Raw genomic sequence first — 15,613 nt, 5'->3', positions numbered from 1 at the left:
TTCCTCGCGGGGCGAAGAACAGTCCAAAATATCATCTTCATCTTCATCTCCCTGAATTCTTTGCCCATATAATCCTGCTGTCATTCTCCTAAGGATCTCTTTAAGCTGAGAACCACCTTTGCCAGCTGCCTTCCTAACTTCATCTCTATCCTGCTTTGATCTCACTAGGTTAGCTAGATCTTTAAAACAAACCTTCTCTTCCTCCTGAGCAGGATCTTTTAGAGTAGAGGGCCCCTCACCAGGATCAGTCTCCTCCTCTTCTTCTCCATCTTTGGCCTTTCCACCTCTAGTCTTTAAAGGAGCCACCTTAACTGGAGCTGTGTTTGAATTTACAGCCACCTTAATGGAAGCTGACAGGTCCTGAGATAAATCAGCTGCTGGGGCAGTGACTTCCGGTCCCACCGAGGGAGTGGGTGGAAGTGACGTTGCTCCGTTAATGGCCGACGGAGAAGAAGAAGGAGAAGGAGTGGGAGAAGGAGTAGGCGCCATGTTGATACCAGCCGATGCCCTTGGCTGCTTGCCAGAACCCGCAAAGTCATTTAGAGCTGCTTTACCAATTAACTTTTTAGCCTTCTTTTTAACTGACATGGGTTCTGCACAGTCCTCGTCACTAGATGACTCTGGGACTGATCGAGAGCCACGGCGTTTTCTTTTTGATCTAGTTTTAATAACAAAACACGCCCTGGACACCTTTTTCTCTCGCCGTAAAGAGAACAGTAAATATGCGATTACCATCACCAGCAACAGATTTATACACATCAAATAAATCACTTTTGGATCCCAGGCATCACCTAAAGTTACTCTCTCCTCAGGCGGAATCTTAAAACCCTTTATCTCAATTGGGAGAGTGGTGGAGGTAACATTCCTGTATCTCACTGGCCATAGGAAATTAATACATTTTCCATACCATAATTTAACTCTATACATAACCCACATATAAATTGTCCGCACCAAATATTTACCCAGGTAATCCAAAATCAAACCCAAACAATATCTGTAAACCAGAGCCCCAAAAATTGAAAAGAACAATCGCTCCACAAACCACAATACCTTCATGTTTGCTAATTCAGCTGGAAAACACTAAATCAATCAAATAATAAATTAAACTAATTATCTGCCGCACGTTGGGTACGCCAATAAAAAAAATGTGGTGGGTTTGGAAGGGGTAAGGCCAAGAAGCCTCCTCCCTTCCCCCTTGTAAGGTAAAAGGGAAAAAAAAATTTAAGGGAAAGGAAAAAAAACAAGCTGAATTAGCAAAGCAGTGGAGCTATATTTACAAAGCAATGTAGGGAATGCAGGGGAATATTTACAAATTTACAATATCTACAATATATACAAAGATATACAACAGAGCAACACAGAAATGAGAGTAAGCCCCCTCGGCAGAGAGGGGTTCCCCACCTCCGCTCTCCCCTCTCTTCCCCCCCTTTCCCCAGAATGGGATAGAAAGAGAAAGAAAAGAGAGGAAAAAAAAGTTAGAAGCAGTTTGTGTTAATTGGAAGGGAGTTAATACAGGCCTTATCAAGTTTGTCAGTTTGAAGGCCGGAGCCTTGGCAGAAAGCCCAGCACAGAGAGCTGCAGCACGAAGAAGAGGCGGAAGCAAGACTGACAGAAAAGTCGTGGAAATGTCCAGTTCACTCCCAGTTCCGAAGGTGCTTCCTCCCACTCTCCCAATGAAATTAGTTTAGACTATTCCTTCCGTTTACCAACTTCCGTCCACCATATTCCCTTTCTTAAGGGGGCAACGTCAACCGGCCACATGGATGCATGGTCCTGGCCAGGTTGGGGCTTCCCAGGTGACTTCTGGAGAACTGGCATGGGATTTATTCTGGGAAATCTGTTCCAGTATGGCTCTTCTTGCCAGTACACTATTCCAGTTCTTATTTTCTTGCATTCAGATGGACTTTCCTCCTCCAAGGCCCGGGTGGGCATAGCCATGAACTACCCGCTCCAGCTGCCCCTGCCCTGAACAGGAGGCTGGAACAGCAGATCTCCCAAGGCCTTCCCCTGCTCCCAGCCATCTTGGCATCCTGTCACCACTCCTGAGCTGGTCTTCTTCTGGCTTTCCTTGGCAACTTTAGCTTTTGGAGTTGCCTCTGGCCGGATTCCATCTACCAGGTCACTGAAACGGCTCACTTGGAGCTTGTGGTGTGCACCCTGATAGTGGCCCTGGCAGTGCTGAATTCCAGCCCCTCATGGCTGCTGCCATCACACTCCGGGCACCCTCCAGAACCCTCCTTCCTTGCTCTCACACTGCTTTTCTAGCAGGTGCTGGAGAGGCTGAAGTCCCTTGAGAGGACCAGGGCCACCTGTGAGGAGGCTGAGCCTCCCCACAGCTTCATCCATGTCCTCCTCTTGATGAGGGTCTGGAACACATCCAAAACCAGTGGATGTGTTCCCTGCCTTCTGCTCCTGGTTCCCCAGCACCCAGCAGCACTCTATCCCCCCAAAGGAGCAAACCCCTCAACCAGTGCTCCCATGGCCCTCCTGACACCTGTACCCCTTCCCACACCCCAGTCATACTCTGACAGCAGCCCTTGGGATTGCTACATGCAGGACTCAGGTTCTCCCTACAATATGTTTGCTTGTAGGTGCAGCACCTTTTGCTCTGCTCCTTAGTGACAAGGCACCCACTGTCCCATTACTCTGTGCCTTCGGCCTCCTGATGCACCCAGGGCTGCATCCAGCCCATCCCTCTATTAACGGTGAGCCTGGGCCCGGTTCCCGGTGAGCCTATCCTTCTGGTCTTGGTGAGCCGATCCTCGGGTCAGCTTACCCCCCCGTCCCCCGTCCCCCATCCCAGGGACCCCCAGTCTCCTCCTCCCGCCCCGCACTCACTCACACCTCAGGTTTCCATCAGGTTTTATTACAAAATCGGTACGGGTCAGTCCTAGGGCTGGTACCACACCCACTTGCCCCAGCACGGAGGATGAGGCGGGGGCAGACCGGTCCCGGTCCCGGTCCCGGCGAGTTTGCCAGTGAAGCGCTGAGCGGCAACGGCGTAGAGGCTGAGACAGTGGTCGGACCCCGGCGCAGCCCCGATGGGGTCCGGAGTATCACGGAGAGGTCCCGGTGGTCCCGGGCCGGCGCTCAGCGTCCCACGGCGTCGAGGACGCGGCGGTTGCTGTCGGCGCGGGCGCGCTGGCTCTGGGCGCGGGCAAGAAGCAGGAGATGCCGCAGGAGGTGAAAGGTGAGGTCGATGGAGAGCGGAGGCTCGTCCCGCCGCCCCCGCCACGGCCCCGGGGACGGCGGAGACAGCGGCGGCCAATGTGGAGGCCGGTCTCGAACCCCTGCACCGGGCACCGGGACGGAGCCGTCGGGGCGGGCGGCGACGGGTGGCAGACGAGCGAAGAGTAGCAGGAGGGCGAGCAGCGCCTGTCTCATCCTCGGCTCCGGCCGCACCTGTGGGGCCGTGGGTTCAGCGCGACCGGGACAGACCACCGGGGCACCGGGACGGATTCCCGGGACCAGGAAGACCCTAGGGGAGCAGTAGGGGACAGGCGGGCACCGGACCGCCGTGGGGCCACCCCGGACACGGTGCCCCTTTACTCGGCCAGTGCACCATCCCGTACGCGCCGAGCCCTGCCTGGTTCCCTGCACCGGCGCCTGCTTGAGGCGCTGCACCCGTGCCCAGTGCACTGTCCCCTTACCCATGCACCATCCCGTACCCCGTGCACTGTCCCCGGTCCCCCGTCCCATACCCGGTGTGCTGTCCCCGGTCCCTTGTCCCCTCTGGTGTGCTGCCGGTGGAGTGGAACGCGAGCGGTCCCGCGGGAGCTGAGCCGGCGGCGCATTCGGTGGTTATATAGCTCGGGCTGACGTCAGCGCCGGGAGCGCACCGACCGACGGAGAAGTAGGGGCGGGGGGAGGGGGCAGCGGGACCGCTGCGGGAAGCGGGCGCCCAACAGTGGCAGCGAGCGCCGGGACGGCGGGGCAGTGGGTCTGCGGGACAGCGGAGCAGGCTCTGCACCGGGGGGCCGCGACTCCGTTCCATTCTGGCCCCTACCTGAAGTGGCACGGCGGAGCTGTGCCGGTGCCGCTGATGGTGCAGCTGCCGGCAGGTTCGCAGGGCCAGAAGTGGGAACCCGCGCTGCCTTCCGGTGTCCCGGTTCCCCACGGGTCTCCCCGCTCCCCCTCCCGATCTCAGTCTCGACCCCGTTCACCGGGAGCCCCGGGGCCCAGCCCCAGTGCTCTCAATGCCGCTGTCCGCGGTGCTGAAGGGCCGGGAGCGCGGGGGCTAGGTCACGGGTGGGTTGCCGGGGCCGGCGGAGCGGGGGTGACCCGCGGCTCCTGGAGTGGGAATCCTCTGTGCGGGACGGGCCAACAGCCGCGTCGAGCCGCGACGTCTGGGCAGGCACCGGGTGTGGCGGCGGAGCTGGCTCCGGGACTTCCGGCCACCGGCACACACCAACCACTAACACCCATCACCATCCGCTGACAACCGGCACCCACGGGCACAGAGTGGGCATAGTGGAGCACTCAGGGCCTGGACATGGCGGGGCCTGGGAGTCACCGTTCCCTGGTCACCGCTGGTGGTGCTGGGGTCACACTGCTGCGTGCACCGGTACCAGTTGCTGCAGACAGCCCCCAGCAGCAGCGAGGCACCACCAGCCAAGTTCCGTGACTCATAGCGTGGAGGCTCCGGAGCCGACAGCGCTGTGCTGCATGTGGGATGTTCCAGCCGGGCATCGGCACCGCTGCCAAAGGGTGAGATAGAGCTGATGGTGCACCACTGCCCTGCCTGCAGACCCTTTCCCTGCCTGCAGACTCACAATTCTTGAAGATCTCCCTGGCAGCCCTGTACCTCTGCCTGCAGGTGAAGGGCACCTGAGCTGACACACAGGGTCGATGCTGGTGCAGGTGCCAGGGTGTACCTGGAGAACGCCCTTTCCCCGTGCTGGTGCCAGGCAGAGCCTGGGGACAGCAGTTCTTAGCCTGGCCCCTTGCCCAGTGCATCCCACCCTGGGCTGTGCAGGGGTGAGGGGGCACAGCCTTGCCCGCAGCCAGACAGCACACAGTATCATGCACCTGTGACACGGATCTGGCATGAAGTTTGGCAGCCAGCACCACCTCCCCATGGCTCTAGGGTAGAACCCTCAGCAGGAGCTGGGCTCAGCCCCCTGAGCCCTGGCAGTCTCCATGCCATGGAGCTGGCTGCTGCTGGGGACAAGCACCTGGATCAGCCCTTCTTGCCACTCACTCACTGCCAACATGCTAGGGCCTCCTGCCTCCCACATGGGGCTCAGTGCATTGGGGTTGCAGCCTTCTGCAACCTCTGACTAGTGTCATCCATGCTATGCACTGACAAGAGACTGGGCCAAGTCCTGCAGCTCCCTGTGGTGCCCAAGGGAAGACTGGGCCCTGCACCTCGAAACCCTGATGCTGTCCACAGCCCCATGGCATGGCCCTGGTCCTGCAGCTGAAGGCTTCTCGGCTGTGCTGTTGGGCAGCTGTAGCTACAGCCCCACCACATCCCTTGGGTGCTGAGGGCTGGGCAGCCAGCGGAGCTATGCCATCACCACAGGGCATACAAGGGTCCTGCAAGGATTTTGGCTCCTCCATGTTTTGGGTGGCACCCATATGCCTGGAACTGCAGTCATGCCTGGGTGTGCCCAGCATTGAGGGGGTGTACCAGGGCAGCATGAGGCAGGGTCCATGTGGGCTTGTGGGGAGGGGAAGAATGGTGAAGAGGAAGGAAGGACAGTACAGCCCACTCAGCCAGTGGCACGATGGTGGCTGGTCAGTGGAGTCCAGCTTCTTGGGGCTGCAGCAGCATGACTGAGGGGCTCCATGACCCCACCAGCCATGTGCTGGAGACCCTGGTCAGGATGTGCCACGCTGGGTGTGGCATGAGCTGTGTCTGGTCAGTAACTGTGTGGGATGTGGCTGAGCACATCTCCACGAGGCAGCTATGGAAGCAGGTGGCAGCACTGGGGTGCTCCTTGCAGGTGAGACTGACAGGCTCCTCTTGGACAGGGAACAGGCATTAGCCCTGTCACAACCCCCACTCCTGCTTCACCCAGATCTTTCTTGTACCTTCCACCTTGATGCACAGCTTGGCATCAAGTGTGATGTGAGCCTCAGCAAAACGGCCTCAGCCCCTTCTCCCGGCAGATGCTCCAGGTTTCACAGTTGACAGCCCGGCTTCTGGCAGCTTTCACCCTCACTCCCGGCAGCTCACAGCAAGGAGGGCAACGAGACGTCGGCTGGGAAGTGGCCCCTGCCAGCCTCCCCGCGCCATTTGACAGGGCTCCTTCCACCACTCAGGAGGCCGGTGCTGCAGTCTGGCTCCGCATCCCCCTGCCTCCTTCCCGCCACCTTTCCCCTCGCGACGCCCAGGACAGCGGGCGGCTGCCCAGCCATTTTCCCACCTCACCGCAGTGAGGGGCATGGGTCGTGGCCGGCGGTGGGGGAGAGCGACGAGACGATGATCACACGCCCGAGGGGCCTGTAGGTGTGGAAGGCTCCTCCAGGGCTAGGTTGGGTGCGGATCTAGGCTGCCCCTGTTCTTTTCCAGAGCAGCGGGTACTACTCCCAACATCTCTGTCCCCTGAGTGTAGATTGCCCTGTCCCACTGCTCAGCAGCAGTGGAGGCACCACCACATCCACAGAACAGCCACAGTGGGACTTGGTGACCCACTAGGCCAACAATCCACCCTCTTCCAGAGCCCCTTACCCTTACTAGTGTGGTGGTTTAGGCTGGGTGCTGGCCCGGATGCCACTGCACAGACCACACCTGGGAGGTCCCAAGGGGTGGGCCCAGCCCAGGGGGTGGTCACAGGAAACCAGGTATTTCATTCCCATAATGCCCTGCTCCCCTATAAAATGTCCATGCGGGGTCTTCACTTCCTCTTTCGTCCCCTGCTGCAGCCTAGGTAAAATGGCATGAGCCGCCTCCCTTGGGCCTGCCCAGGCCCAAGGCTGGGTTGGGGGGGGAAAGAGCCCTGGGGGGTTTGGGTGTACCCCCCAGGTGGGGAGGGGATGTTCTTGGGTATGTTCTGGGATTTCTCTCTTTGTCACAGTGCTTGTGGTTCTCTGTAAAGCTTTCATTGGTGTTTTTTTATTGTTTTTCTATTTAAACTTTCCATCACTTTTGCAATCCCTTTGTCTGAGTCGTTATTTCTGCCCGTGGTGGGGAGGGGGTTTGCCCCAACCCATTACAACTAGACAGCCGGGGTGCCCATGTCCAGCAACTTGCACCACTCAGCACTGCAGTGCCCAGCCCTGTGCCTGATGCCAGCCCCATGGCTCCACACTCTGCTCCCCAGGGGTGAGGCAAAGAGCAGAGCCATTGGTCTGCCCTCTGGGAGAGCAATGCTGAGTTCCCACTCCACCAAGGGGACAGGAATGTCAGCAGCTCCCAGGCACAGGGACAACTGGGCTGAAACTGCTTCTGCACAGCGTGCAATGTGGGATGGAGGGCTACAAGCTTATGTCATGAGAGTTGAGTGAAAAATACCATTTATTGGGTGTTTTGACTGCCCACAGCAGAGCTGAGGCCAAGTCCATGAGGGAAAGAGCTGGGGACTGGATTGAGCATGGACAGAGCAGCATACTGAGGGGCAGAACTGCTCCAACCACCTGCATCAGCTGCTGGACCCCCATCAGTCCCAGGCATTGGCCCATCTCAGGCTGGACTTGGTGCTGTCTTCTCTTCCATGTGTCCCCGGAGCAGCAAGGGTGATGTGGTCTCCTGAAGAGAGCACAGGACGGCTGCTGCCAGCACCCTGCATATCCCAGCCCTGCAGGCAGCCACAGGTGCCTGATCCAGGGGCACTGGCAGTGGGGTAGAGTCAGGCAGGGAGGGGACACAACTTCCACCTCACAGCCAATTTGTCTTCCAGGAGAGGTAGCAGTTCCAGATGATTGCAACACACTGGACAACGGCCAGCCTGGGGACAGAAGGGTCAGAAAGAACAGGGTCCACAGCCACAGGCTCCAAGAGCTGAGGAGCCAGGGCTGCAGCAGCATTACTACCTGTGCTTCAGGGGCACAAAGTAGAAGTTTGCAATTTGCACTGGTGGCCAGATCTAGGGAGAAGATGACAGAAATGAAGGGGTTCTGCCAGTGCCCACCTCTGCCCAGACTCTCAGAATGTGGCATCCCCCAAGGCAAGGGAACAGGGACAGAGGCACAGCCAGTCTGGCACAGAGGGGCATGAACTCAACTGCAGCCATTGCCAGAACTTACAGAATAGTTGGTCAGGAGGGCATCCACATAGTCCTGGAAGAGAAAGGAGCCTGTGAGCACTGAGAGCCACCCTGTGCCCCCAGCCACTGTGGGGGACCCAGCCCCAGGGGTGCCCCAATGCGGGTAGGAATGGTGCAGGAGTATCTCTGAAGAGATGCCCAGGACCAGAGGTTGAGGCAGGCTGAGAGGCAGGCAGGGACTGGGACCAGAGGGTCACTGTCCCCTGACAACTTCCCCTCTACTCCTGGTCACAGGAACCCTGCAGCCCCTGCCTGTCCCCTTCCCAGAGCCCTGCACATGTGGGGTGAGCACAAGGTGGCACAACTGCTCTGCCCCCACCCAGAGTCCTTCCTGCCACAGATATGGCCCACTGTGCCACAAACACGCTACCACACTGGCAAGCCCAGGGGCAGGCATGGGGCAGGATAAGATGAGCCTGCCAAGAGGGCAGGTGGTGAGCTGGGCAAATTGGACAAGGCAGGGGCAGTCAACTCCTCTCCCTGGCACAGGGTGTGAGCCCCCCATCAGGCCTTGTGTCACCCAACCTCTCCCCAGACTCTGTGGGACAGGGATAGAGTGGGGCACCAAGCTGAGAGCCACCTTGGGAGCCTGAGGCACTGTCTTGTCCTCATGCCATGCCCATGGCCATGCCACAGCCCTACCCCAGGGCAGCAGGACAAGTCTCTCGTCCAGCCTGGCTGTGACTCAGCTAGGAGTCCAGCCTTGTCCCAGCGCTGGCTGGCAGCCCAGGACGGGGTGAGCGGGCACAGGGGTGATGGATGCTCTGCTGACACTTCCTCTGCATGGGGAGAGATGGATGTGCCCCGAGCCAGGGGTGAAGGTGGCTGCCAGCCACCGCTGCCTGGCCTCCAGCTCCCTGCCAGGGCCAAGCACCTCTCAGAGCCCCACAGCTTGCAGGAATCACCCACTGCCGTGCTCAGGCCCAGGCAGGTTTCCCTGGGAGAGGCAAGGCAAGAGAGAAGGCACAACCTGGTTGAGATGCAGCTGGGGCAGATGGGAATGCTTGAGGGGCTGCCCACACTGAAGACTAGCCTATGTGTCTGTCTGGGGTGTCTCAAAAGACCTCAGACCCTGGCTCTCCTCTCACAATGAAGAGTTGACTCAGTTGCCCCCCACATTTGTTCCTGGGCAGGACAAGGGACAGGAACTGTCTCTGCTGGCACATACCTGCAGCCCAGAAGGCTGCTGGCTGGGGCTTCGTGGGTGGCACCACACTAAGGAGTGAGCTCCGTGTGATGGGAGCCCAGCAGTGCTCTGGCCTGGGGGGCAGAGGGTCTGGCTGGAGCAGTCTCCAGCTCCCAGCCTTGGCTGGGCTCGGGACCTCTCACAACCCTAGTAGCTGTTGGTGCTGTGCACTCTGGGTATCTGTATGACCACCCCGGTGCACCTCATCCATAGCCAGTGGTCACCCACTCGCTGGTGACTCATGCTCTGGACATGCTGACTCAGCTTTCACGCTGGTTTCCAGCAACTACTGCTAATGGGAGCCATCTCAGTAATGGCTCTGGAGATGCAGCCAGGGGAGGGGCTGGGTGGCACGCCGGGGACTGGATGGCACCAGGTACCCATCACCCTGGCCCAGGCAGGGCCCCAGAGCTGAGCCACAGGGAATAGCCCTGATATCAGCATCCAAAAGACTGCCAGCACCTGATGTTCCCAGCCCTGGCACCCAGCACCAAGCCCAGCAGGACCCTTGGGCCCTGGCCAAGTGGAGCTGTGCCACACCTCACAAAGTGGAATTGACACTTCCCAACCCTGGTCATGGGATGCCCACGGGGCTGGCTTTATGTCTGTGGTTCTGAGGCACAACAGAGCTACAGGCGAGGCTGTGGCAAAGCTAAGAGCATGCAGCCAGTGCTGGGAGTGACCTGTGCCTAGGCACTGGCATGGGCACAACCACAGGTGGGAGTAGCTAGTGCACCAAGAGGCTCCTGGTGCCACCTCGGGGATGCAGCACATACCTGCTGGATCTTGGACCAGTTCTCTTCCACGAACAGACCATTCATGGCACCTGTGATGGCGAGGAAGCAACTAAGGAAACACGGTGCAAAGGCTCCCTGCAAGACAGAGCAAGGGACTGACGCCAGGGAGCCTGTGGTGCCCAGCACAGAGCCACATGGTTGGCACCACTGTATGGCCTCTGGAAGGGTCCAAGGGAGATCACCCAGCAGGCCTGTGCCCTCCACCACATCGAGCCAGGGCTCTCAGAGCAAGACAGAAACTTGCCCACATGCACGTCACTGCATCCACCACCCCACCCTGCTGCACCACCTGATGTGGGCACTCTCACCAATATGGCACCAACCTGATCCAGCACCATCTTCTTCACCGCCACCACTTTTGAGGTCCCTGGGATGAGTCGATCCAGAATCTTGTACCAGCTGCCCACAATGGGGCCCTGAAGAGGCCAGGAGGTGAGTGGCAGCATTCTGCCCTCCTGGGCCACAAGGTGCCAAGGCTGGAGTGGGTCTCTGTTCTGCCAGTACCGCCCAGGATGCTACCAGGTCCCCACTGTGTGCTGGCACTCACCACAAAACAGAAGCCAATGGCCATCATCTTCACAGTGCGGGTGCCATGGTGCCCGTGCAGCCCCTGCCGTTCCACCAGCTGCTGTGCCATCATATCACCAACTCCCATGAGGACTCCTGTGACCAGGAATGCCTTCTCAGGTGGGGCATGGTGAGATGCCCACGTGTCCTGCCCACAGCCAGGGCCCCTGCAGCCCCAGTGCCCTTGTGAAGGTCTGATCCTGCTCTGGATCCACCCCAGAGTGCAGCTGCCCACTGCCTTGCACCAAGCACTCACCTCATGGCTCAGGCCCTCCCAAGCACCTCAGGCTGCTCTCAGGATGATGCAGCATCTTTGGCCAAAACAGTGTCCAGCTGTGCCAACTCCCTGCACCCCTGACACGGGGCTGATCCATCACCCAGCATCTGCTGCACCCAGGGCTTTTGGGGAAGAGCCTACCCTTGCTCCCCATTATGCCTCTCCCAAGCCCAGGGCTTCTGTTCTCTAAAACCTCCCCGTGAACAGCCCACAGACGCAGCCAACTATGATCCCATTCCTTGGACCGCTGCTCTGGGTCTGTGCTGCTTCTACCTGGCAGTGCCACTGCTGCCACCAGCAGCCGGGACAGGCAGGCAAGGCTCTGGCTGCTGGCACCAGTCCTCACCTTGTTTCCATGTCAGTGTGGGGGACCTTTTGCTGTGCTGTCCCCCACGGGCTGATGCTCAGCTGGGCCGCTGGCAGCCCCTACCGCATCCTGGACCCCTGACCTCTTCGACACAACTTGGCTGGCCCAGTGCTGCTTTCCCTGGCTCCCTGCTTGTCCCCCCACTGCTCCTCACAAGATGGGTCCCAGGCAGGTCTCCAGCCCTGCTGCCGGTCTGCTCTTGGGAACCCTGAACTCAGTAATCCTTTGGCCTGGGGACCAGCATCCCTACCATCCCCCCTCCTCTGGGCACCATGCTCAGGGGCAGCCCTGTCTGGAGGGCCTCCATGAGCAATTCCTCATGGATGAAGCATAGCAGAGGCCCAGGCGTGACCGCAGCCTGCATGCATGTGGTGCAGGCTTGGCTCCCCGACCTCTCACCACAGCCACATGGACCAGGGCCACAGCGTGGCCCCAGCAGCCTGTGGGCAGGGGCTGGACCTGGCCCAAGATGGCTGTGGTAGTCAGGCAGGAGATGAGATCTCAGCCAAGGCTAAGTGGGCTGGATGTGCCCCAGCAGGACGTGGGTGGCTGTCCCAGTCTCTGCAGCTCCACAAGGCTGCTGTACTCCTGGCAGCTTCTCCTGCTAGCATATCTCCAAGCTCTAGGGTCCTCAGCACATGAGACGTAGACCTGTTAGGTCTGAGGGCTGGAACTTCTCTGCTGTGAAGACAGACTGAGAGGGCTGGGGTTGTTCAGCTGTGGGGAGACCTTCTTGTGGCATCTCTCAGAAACCTGGGGACAGACCTTTTAGCAGGGCCTGTTGTGACAGTTTTAAACTAAAGGAGGGGAGATTCAGTCTAGAGAGAAGAAATTGTTCATGCTGAGGGTGGGGAGAGTGGCCCAAATGAGGCAGATGCCCTATTCCTGCAAACATTCCAGGCCAGGTTTGACACAGCTCTGTGCAACCTGTTCCAGTAGGAGAGGTACCTGCTGTCTGCAGGGCTGTTGGACTGGATGACCTCAAGAAATTCCTTCCAACTACAACCAGTCTGATTCTGTGTCATCAGCTCTAACTCCCACCTCAGAGCACCACAGGCTGAGGCTCTATCTCTGTTCCTAACAGTCCCCACTCCATAATGGCAGAACAGCCCCTGCCAGCCCACAGGCCACTGGGTGGGTCCCAGGGTGGTGCCAGACCCCTGGCTGTTGGGGCAGAGGCAGGGCTGGCTGCTGCGGGCAGCGGTGCTGCTGGGCCTGGGTGGCTTGCTCTGCACACTGCTCACTGGAACGGTGATGCCCTTGCTCATTCAATGTCAAAGGCTCTGGGCACGGTGCCTGGCAGTGACAAAGCAGCCCCAGGGCTGCAGGGGGACATAGATCTGTCCCCCAGCCCCTGTCTGGATCTAGGGGGACAAGATCAATCACCTCGCAAAGACTTCACTGGCTCAAGCTGGAACCAGCCACTGACTACCCCCACTGCATCTGCCAGGGTGATGCCAGCGTGGCCTTGAAACAGCTCTGGCATAAGGCTGGAACCTGGGGGGCTGTGCCCCACAGCATGAACATGCTCTGCTAGGCACTGTTATCATGCCCCAAGCTGGGCAGAGCCGAAGCACATCGCAGCACTGCGCTGGTGTGACAGCTGGTGAGAGAGGGAGATGTGCCATGAGGAGGCATTTTCTTGTCTCTTGGTGCAGAACAGAGCCATGAGAGTGGGCAGGAGACACCAAGCAGGCTGAGCCCTAGAGCTAGGGCTGCCTGGCTGACCCTGGCTGGGGGAGTTTGAAATGGACCCAAGCTTAAGTAGGCCACACTGTCTGTGTCCCCCATGGCCTTGGCAGCTGGCAGCTCTCTGTGGGAGCACAGCGCTGCTTGCCCCAGGTGGGAACAGCAAGGTTACTGATGTGGGCATGTGCTACTGCCCACTGTGCCCAGGTCCTGCTGGCCTGGGATAGAGGAGGCAAAGCTCTGCCTGACCCTGCAGCTCTGGCTGCAGGCTGGGACAAGGATTGGGCAGGCAAGCACAGCTGGACCCATCAGGCACAGCCAGCAACGCTCTTTTGTGCTGGGGACTGCTGGCAGCTCTGCTCTGCCTAGGGAGAACAGTGGCACCAGGGGAACAGCAGCACCAGCAGCAACCTAAGGAGGGGCTGGACGCTGTCCAGCGCAAAGCACAGGGCAGCCTGCCTCCTCCATAAAGCTCATGGCATGGCTGGCAGCAAGTGGCCAAGTGCAGCACAGCTGAAGGCACAAGTACAGCAGGAGAGAGCTCAGCCTCAAGCAACATCACCCCGTCATGCTGGCACAGCCTTGCACAAGGAGACATCCAAGATGACACTGAGGTTGCCCTGAGAGGCAGTTGATGTCCCATCCCTGGAAACATTCCAGGTCAGGTTGGATGAGACTCCAAGAAACCTGCCCTAGTTGAAAACCCTCAGTGCAGCAGGGGTGGAAGTAGGTGATCTTCAAGGTCCCTTCCAACCCAAACCATGATATGATTTGGTGATTCAGTTCCAAAGGTTCTTTGCTATAGGAACCACATCCACCCCTGGGTCAACCACCTACACAGAGCAGCTGTGCACCTCCATAAGCACAGCTCACTGCTCACCAGGGCTACCGAGGCACCAAACAACTGGGGGGGCTCTGTCTTGGCACAACAGGGCCAGTTCCAGTAAGAACAACATAGAGTTGCTGAGCCTGGAAAAAAGCAGGCTCAGGAGAGACCTTCTCACTGTCTCCACCTCCCTGAAAGGAGGTTGCAGCGAGGTGAGGGTTGGTGTTTTCTTCCAAGTAAGAAACAATGGGGCAAGAGGAAATGGCCTTGAATTGTGGCAGGGAGGTTTAGGTTGGACATGAGGAACATTTTCTTCCCCAAAGGAATTGTCAAGGTCTGAACCAGGCCACCCAGGGCAATAGTGGAGTTCCTATCCCTGGAGGGGTGAAAAGCTGTGTAGGTATGGTGCTGAACGACATGGTTTAGCAGTGACCTGGCAGTGCTAGATTAATGGTTGGACTCAATGATCTTAAAAGGTCTCTTCCAGGCAAAATGATATAAGCAACAGGCAGAGCTGAAGTCCCAGCCAGCCCGGGCTGCACCAAGCCTGATACAGCAGCAGGCAGGAGCAGTATGGGAGAGCAAAGGCTGGCCCTGGGCAGCTCTCCCAGCTCCACCCTGGCCTCCCTCCAGGAACCAAGTGGGGGATGCACAGCCCAGCAGCACTTGGTGCAGCAGGGGCCATACAACAGACTCCATCAAATCAGATAAAAATAACAGCAGGAACTGTGCAGTGGCCTGGCAGAGCCCCAGTAGCCTGGGCAACATGCCACCATCCCCATGGGCAGCGGGAAGGAGGGCCAATGACTACACACTGAACTGAGGCTCCTCCAGCCATCACACCAGCTCCTTGGTGTGTAGGGCACCCCCAGCCCCCACGGTTGTGCTTTTCCAGTGCCCTGGGCCAGTCACTTGTGAATTTCTTGCAGAGCCTAGGTGAAGGACAGCACCTCCTCCTCTCTAAGGCACCAGGGCCCTCCCTCCCACCTCCCCTGTGGGGGTCCTGCCCTGCATCCCACCAGGTGTTATTATGTCCATGACAGCAGGGCAAGGGGGCCCAAGTTACAGGGGTGAGGGGCTGGGGAAAGGAGACAGTGTTAGGGATAGGGCAATAGTGGGGAGGACTGAGAGTTATACCCGACAGAAGTGGGCTTGTGCAGGGGGTGGGGCTGTGTCAGAGGATGGGATGGGAACTGTGTTCTGTGGGGCAGGGAGGAAGGCTGTGCATTCTATGGTACAGAAAAGTGGAGCAGCAGTGTGCTGGGGCAGGTGGAGTGGATGGGGGGGAGTCTGCATCTGAGGAAGGAATGGGGAGCTATGTACAGAAGGGTGGAATAAAGCTGTGCATTATATGGGGATAGGTGGCTTGCGGTATGCCGGGACAGGGGCTGTGCACCCCCGAGAGGGGCGAGCCCTGTGTCGGGGATGAGGGGGAAACAGGCCGCGCTAGCAGATGGAAGGGCACGTTTGGTCCAGGCCCCACGTGGGCAGGGATCGGGGAGAGGGTGGCGAGTGTTCAGGCCCTGGCTGAGCAGGGTCAGCGTTGCAGGACAAGGGCAGGGGCAGGTCCCGCTCCGACCGGTCATTCCCGGCCCTTACCGGCGGTGAGCGCCTGCGCAGTCCCCGGCCGCCGCGCCAGCAGCCGCCCGCGGTGCCTCCAGAGCGCCGCCATGGCCCGCGCGGAGCGATGACAC

The 15,613-nt window shown here is 59.0% G+C and overlaps 3 protein-coding genes across 4 annotated transcripts in view; 1 reads left to right on the top strand and 2 right to left on the bottom strand.

Annotated features, from left to right (window-relative positions):
• Positions 1 to 1,969, top strand: part of TRIM54 (tripartite motif containing 54) — a 33,108-nt gene extending 31,139 nt beyond the window's left edge. The window contains 1 exon segment of the mRNA XM_068142920.1: positions 1,899 to 1,969. Within this exon segment, the coding sequence (XP_067999021.1) occupies positions 1,899 to 1,969 (71 nt within the window).
• A 1,121-nt stretch (positions 1,970 to 3,090) lies between these two features.
• UCN (urocortin) lies at positions 3,091 to 3,807 on the bottom strand. The gene is made up of 2 exons (XM_068143283.1): positions 3,702 to 3,807; positions 3,091 to 3,402 (listed from the first exon to the last, which is right to left on the bottom strand). The coding sequence occupies exons 1-2, from the start codon at positions 3,792 to 3,794 to the stop codon at positions 3,091 to 3,093; spliced, it is 405 nt and encodes a 134-aa protein (XP_067999384.1). The 5' UTR covers positions 3,795 to 3,807.
• Positions 3,808 to 7,444: 3,637 nt separating this feature from the next.
• On the bottom strand, positions 7,445 to 15,591 carry MPV17 (mitochondrial inner membrane protein MPV17). Of its 2 annotated transcripts, XM_068143083.1 has the most exons (7): positions 15,519 to 15,591; positions 10,741 to 10,856; positions 10,517 to 10,609; positions 10,173 to 10,268; positions 8,191 to 8,223; positions 7,978 to 8,030; positions 7,445 to 7,892 (listed from the first exon to the last, which is right to left on the bottom strand). In XM_068143083.1, the coding sequence occupies exons 1-7, from the start codon at positions 15,589 to 15,591 to the stop codon at positions 7,823 to 7,825; spliced, it is 534 nt and encodes a 177-aa protein (XP_067999184.1). In that variant the 3' UTR covers positions 7,445 to 7,822. The 2 variants fall into 2 exon arrangements, with proteins under 2 accessions (XP_067999184.1, XP_067999185.1); XM_068143084.1 differs by lacking the exon at positions 7,978 to 8,030.
• Between the last annotated feature and the right edge of the window lie 22 nt (positions 15,592 to 15,613).

Source organism: Melanerpes formicivorus, unplaced genomic scaffold (assembly GCF_026170545.1).
Source record: "Melanerpes formicivorus ecotype bairdi unplaced genomic scaffold, bMelFor1.0.p_v2 SCAF_9, whole genome shotgun sequence".
NCBI classification, from domain to species: Eukaryota; Metazoa; Chordata; class Aves; order Piciformes; family Picidae; genus Melanerpes; species Melanerpes formicivorus.
This window is presented reverse-complemented; position numbering and strand designations above follow the sequence as displayed.

Excerpts from the sequence above, each read along its gene's own strand:
- UCN (XM_068143283.1), bottom strand. The coding sequence starts at position 3,794 with ATGCGCCGCCGGCTCAGCTCCCGCGGGACCGCTCGCGTTCCACTCCAC. Across the intron at positions 3,403-3,701 it reads GACCGGGGACAGCACACCGG|GTGCGGCCGGAGCCGAGGAT; the intron begins GTATGGGACGGG and ends ACGGCCCCACAG.
- MPV17 (XM_068143083.1), bottom strand. The coding sequence starts at position 15,591 with ATGGCGGCGCTCTGGAGGCACCGCGGGCGGCTGCTGGCGCGGCGGCCG. Across the intron at positions 10,857-15,518 it reads TGCGCAGGCGCTCACCGCCG|GAGTCCTCATGGGAGTTGGT; the intron begins GTAAGGGCCGGG and ends TCCTGGTCACAG. Across the intron at positions 10,610-10,740 it reads CCATTGGCTTCTGTTTTGTG|GGCCCCATTGTGGGCAGCTG; the intron begins GTGAGTGCCAGC and ends TGGCCTCTTCAG.